This window comes from Neopelma chrysocephalum, unplaced genomic scaffold (genome assembly GCF_003984885.1).
Source record: "Neopelma chrysocephalum unplaced genomic scaffold, ASM398488v2 Primary Assembly neopelma1_96306, whole genome shotgun sequence".
Taxonomy (NCBI): Eukaryota; Metazoa; Chordata; class Aves; order Passeriformes; family Pipridae; genus Neopelma; species Neopelma chrysocephalum.
In genome coordinates this window covers 2777-7557 of record NW_020924954.1, presented here as the reverse complement: position 1 = coordinate 7557, position 4781 = coordinate 2777, and the positions used below count along the sequence as shown (strand labels likewise).

At 58.4% G+C, this 4781-nt stretch overlaps 2 protein-coding genes across 2 annotated transcripts in view; one reads left to right on the top strand and one right to left on the bottom strand.

Annotated features, from left to right (window-relative positions):
• Positions 1-782: 782 nt before the first annotated feature.
• APEX1 (apurinic/apyrimidinic endodeoxyribonuclease 1) lies at positions 783-1681 on the top strand (the record flags this gene model as incomplete). The annotated part of the gene is made up of 2 exons (XM_027708548.1): positions 783-1352; positions 1570-1681. A coding segment is annotated over one exon (518 nt), but the record flags the coding sequence as incomplete, so codon positions are not given.
• Positions 1682-2543: 862 nt separating this feature from the next.
• PIP4P1 (phosphatidylinositol-4,5-bisphosphate 4-phosphatase 1) overlaps positions 2544-4781 on the bottom strand; it is a 3619-nt gene continuing 1381 nt past the window's right edge. The window contains exons 4-8 of the mRNA XM_027708547.1: positions 4483-4588; positions 3848-3900; positions 3637-3727; positions 2942-3203; positions 2544-2554 (exon numbers count right to left, since the gene is read on the bottom strand). Of these exons, the coding sequence (XP_027564348.1) occupies positions 3060-3203; positions 3637-3727; positions 3848-3900; positions 4483-4588 (394 nt within the window). The 3' untranslated portion in view covers positions 2544-2554; positions 2942-3059. The remainder of the gene's footprint in view (positions 2555-2941; positions 3204-3636; positions 3728-3847; positions 3901-4482; positions 4589-4781) is intronic.

The window sequence follows — 4781 nt, the reverse complement described above, 5'->3', positions numbered from 1 at the left end:
AAATGGGGAGAAACCGCCCCAAAATGGGGATAAATTGACCTAAAATGAGGATAAACTGATCCGAAATGGAGAGAAACCGCCCCAAAATGGGGATAAATTGACCTAAAATGGGGATGAATCGCCCCCAAATGGGGATAAATTGACCTAAAATGGGGATGAACCGCCCCAAAATGGGGACAAATTGACCCAAAATGGGGATAAACCGCCCCAAAATACCCCAAAATATCCTGAAATTGGGATAAGCCACCCCCAAATTGGGATAAATTGAGCTAAAATGGGGATAAACCGCCCCAAAATGAGGTTAAATCTCCTCCCAGTCCCTCCCAGTCCCTCCCACTCCCCTCCCAGTCCCTCCCAGTCCCTCCCAATCCCCTCCCAGTCCCTCCCAGTCCCTCCCAATCCCCTCCCAATCCCCTCCCACTCCCTCCCAGTCCCTCCCAGTGCCCCCTAACCCCCCGTTTTCACCCCCCCAGGCTCCCCAGAGCACGACCCTAAGGGCCGGGTGATCACGGTGATCACGGCCGAGTTCCCAATCCCCTCCCAGTCCCTCCCAGTCCCTCCCCAGCCCCTCCCAGTGCCCCCCAAACCCCTCCCAGTCCCTCCCAGTCCCTCCCAGTCCCCACCCAGTCCCTTTGTCTTCTCTCTAAACCCCTTCCAGTCCCTCCCAGTGACCCCCAATCTCTCCCAATCCTCTCCCAGTCCCTCCCAGTGACCCCCAGTGACCCCGAATCCCCTCCCAGTCCCTCCCAGTGCCCCCTAATCCCCATTTTTACCCCCCCCAGGCTCCCCAGAGCACGACCCCGAGGGCCGGGTGATCACGGCCGAGTTCCCCTCCCTGTTCGTGGTCAGCGCCTACGTTCCCAACGCCGGGCGGGGCCTGGTTCGCCTGGAGCCTCGGACGCGCTGGGACTCGGCCTTCCTGAGCTTCCTGCGGGCGCTGGACGCCCGCAAACCCGTCCTGCTCTGCGGGGACCTCAACGTGGCCCACGCCGAGATCGACCTGTGCCACCCCGGCTCCAACAAGAAGAGCGCCGGGTTCACCCCCCAGGAGCGCGAGGGGTTCACCCGCCTGCTGGGTGCGGGGTTTGTCGACTCATTCCGGAGGTTGTATCCCGAGGCCAAAGGGGCCTACACCTTCTGGACATACCTGGGAGGGGCCCGGGCCCGCAACGTGGGCTGGAGGCTCGACTACTTCGTCATGTCCAAGAGGCTGGCGGAGGAGGGGCTGTGCGACAGCAAGATACGGAGCGCGGTGCAGGGCAGCGACCACTGCCCCATCACTGCTTACCTGGCCATATAGGGCCCTATAGGGGAGTGACCACTGCCCCATCACTGCTTACCTGGCCATATAGGACCGGGTAAGGCAGTGTAGGGCCGTGTAGGGGAATGACCACTGCCCCATTACTGTTTATCTGGCTATATAGGGTCATATAGGGCCGTGTAGGGCCGTGTAGGGGAGTGACCACTGCCCTATTACTGCCTACACGGCCATATAGAGTCATATAGGGCCATGTAGGGGAGTGGTCATTGCCCCATTACTGTTTATCTGGCCATATAGGGCCGTGTAAGGGAGTGACCACTGCCCCATTACTGCTTACTTGGCCATATAGGGCCCTATAGAGGAGTGATCACTGCCCCATTACTGCTTATTTGGCCATGTAGGGGAGTGGTCACTGCCCCATTACTGTTTATCTGGCTATATAGGGTCATATAGGGCTGTGTAGGGAAGTGGTCACTGCCCCATCACTGTTTACCTGGCCATATAGGGCCATGTAGGGGAGTGGTCACTGCCCCATTATTGTTTCCCTGGCCATATAGGGCCGGGAGAGGGGCAGGGTGGGGTCCAAGGGGGGAAAGGGGGCTTGGATGGCAACGGATCAGCTCCGAAACGGTCCTAAAGTGGCTTGAACGGCACCAGATTGGCTCGAAATTGGATCCAAATTGGGTTAAAAGGCCCTAAAGCGGCTCAAAACGGCACCAAATTGGCTTAAAACCAGATGGGATCCAAATGGTCCCAAACTGGCTCGAAATGGCACCAGATTGGCTCGAAAAGGCACCAGATTGGCTTGAAATGGCCCCAAATTGGCTTGAATGGCACCAGATTGGCTTAAAATGGCCCTAAATTGGATCTAAGTGGCCCCAAATTGGATCTAAAAAGCAACAGATTGGCTCAAAATTGGATCCAAATTGGGTTAAACGCACCAAATTGGATCCAAACGGCCCCAAATTGGTTTAAACGGCACCAGATTGGCTCCAAATGGCCCTAAATTGGTTCAAAATGGCACCAAATTGACTTAAAACCAGATGGGATCCAAATGGCCCTAAACTGGCTCGAAACAGCCCCAAATTGGCTTAAACAGCACCAGGTTGGCTCCAAACGGCCCTAAATTGGATCCAAATGGCCCCAAATTGGCTCCAAACAGCCCTAAATTGGTTCAAAATGGCACGAAATTGGCTTAAACCAGATGGGATCCAAATGGCCCCAAATTGGCTCCAAACGGCCCCAAATTGGCCCAAAACAGCCCTAAACTGGGTTTGATGACGTCACCGGCCCCTTTAGCTTCCGATCTGCCCCAAAACGGCCCCAAACTGGGGCCAAACCCCGCCCCCACAGGCCCCTCCCCCTCTCCACCCACCCCTCCCCCGCCCCGCTATATTTTAATAAAGCTCAATTTTTGGGGGCGAATCCGGCGATTTCGGGGTTTATTTATTTATTTACAGGTGAGAGGCCCCGCCCCTCCCCCGCCAGGGGGGGTTAATTAACGGGGCCGTTAATTAAATAATAATAATAATAATAATATTATACAGAAGAGGGGCGTGGTGGGAGGGGCGGGGCTTATGTACAAAGGGGGCGTGGCTTCGGGCATGCAGGGGGAGGGGCCATGCTGGGGGGAGGAAAAAAGGGGGCGTGGCACAATTTTGGGAAGGGGGCGGGGCCAACCAAGGGTGGGCGTGTCCCCAAAGGGGGAAGAGGCGTGTCCGACAAAAAGTGGGCGTGTCCCACCGTCACCAGGTGCATCCCAGGTGTGTTGTGGGCGTGTCCGCGGGAGTGGGCGTGGTCAGGCGCGGGGTGGGAGGGGCTGGCTGACCCTGACGCAGCCCCAATAGGCCGCCCGGAGCAGACACGCCCCCGCCCCCGCCCCCAGCGCCGCCCAGGCCGCCGGGACCCACCGCGCCCGGCGCCACAGCCACCACGTGCCAGCCTGGGGGGCAAAAAAGGGTTAAAACCAGCCCAAAATACTAGGTAAAACCGCCCTAAAACCAAGTTAAACTTGTCTTAAATTCCGGTTAATACCGGCCTAAATCCCAGGTAAACCTGGCCTAAATCCCAGTTAAATTTGGCCTAAATCCCAGTTAAACCCGAGCTAAGTCCCAGTTAAACTTGGCTTAAATACCAGTTAAACCCCCCCTAAATCCCAGTTCAACTTGTCTTAAATTCCGGTTAAACTTGGCTTAAATCCCAGTTAAACTTGGCCTAAATCCCAGTTAAACTTGTCTTAAATCATAGTTAAACGTGGCCTAAATCCCAGTTAAACCCCCCCTAAATCCCAGTGAAACGTGGCCTAAATCCCAGTTAAACCCTTCAAGCCACGCCCACCCACCCCATGCCCCTCCCCTTTAGGCCCCGCCCCTCACCGCGAGCCCCGCGGCGGCCCCGCCCATCAGCAGCGCCCCCAGGAGGCAGCACAGGCACCGTCGCCGTGGAAACCGCCGGCCAATCGCGGACCTGCATCCGGCAAAGGGGGCGTGGTCACGGCCCCGAGGGGCCCACAACAGGAAGTGGGGGGGGGCGGGGTCACACACAGAGACCACGCCCCCCCGAGAGGGGTGGGCGGGGCCAACTTACACCTTGCGGCAATGGGGGCACCGGGCCAGGGAGCGGTCGGGGAGCTCCGCCCACTGTGGAGAGGGGCGGGGCTTAGAGGGGTGTAGTCAGAGGAGGCAGGGTTTGGAGGGGTGTGGTCGTTGGGGTGGGGTTTAGAGGGGTGTGACCAGGAGGGGGTGGGGTTTAGAGGGGTGTGTTCATTGGGGGCGGGGTTAAAAGAGGAAATAATCAAGGGGGTGGGGTTTACAGGGGTGTGGCCCGTAGGGGGTGGGGTTTAGAGGGGTGTGACCGGGAGGGGGTGGGGTTTAGAGGGGTGTGGTTATTGGGGGTGGGGTTAAAAGAGGAAATAATCAAGGAGGCGGGGTTTAGAGGGGCGTGACCAGGAGGGAGTGGTGCTTAGAGGGGTGTGGTCATTGGAGGCGGGGTTAAAAGAGAAAATAATCAAGGGGGTGGGGTTTAGAGGGGTGTGACTGGGAGGGAGTGGGTTTTAGAGGGGTGTGGTTATTGGGGGCGGGGTTAAAAGAGGAAATAATCAAGGGGGTGGGGTTTAGAGGGGCGTGACCATTAGGGGTGGGGTTTAGAGGGGTGTGGTCAGAGGAGGCGGGGTTTAGAGGGGTGTGACCGGGTGGGGCGGGGCTTGAGTGGGCATGTCTCACCAGGAAGGGCCCCCCGCAGTGGGCACAGGCCACACGAACCCCCCCCGGGGGGGGGTCCGGGCTGGGGGCCCCCGAGTGCACCGGGCCCAGGTTGATGATGCGTTTACTGGGGAGGGGGAACTGGGTTAGACTGGGGGAGACTGGGAGGGGGACCGGTGATCCCAGTGCAGAGACATGGCCCCGCCCAGTGCTCCCAGTATGGCCCAGGGACCCCCAACATGCTCCCAGTACGGCCCAATGACCCCTCCCAGCGCTCCCAGTATGGCCCAGACACCCTTCCTAGTGATCCCAGTATGGCC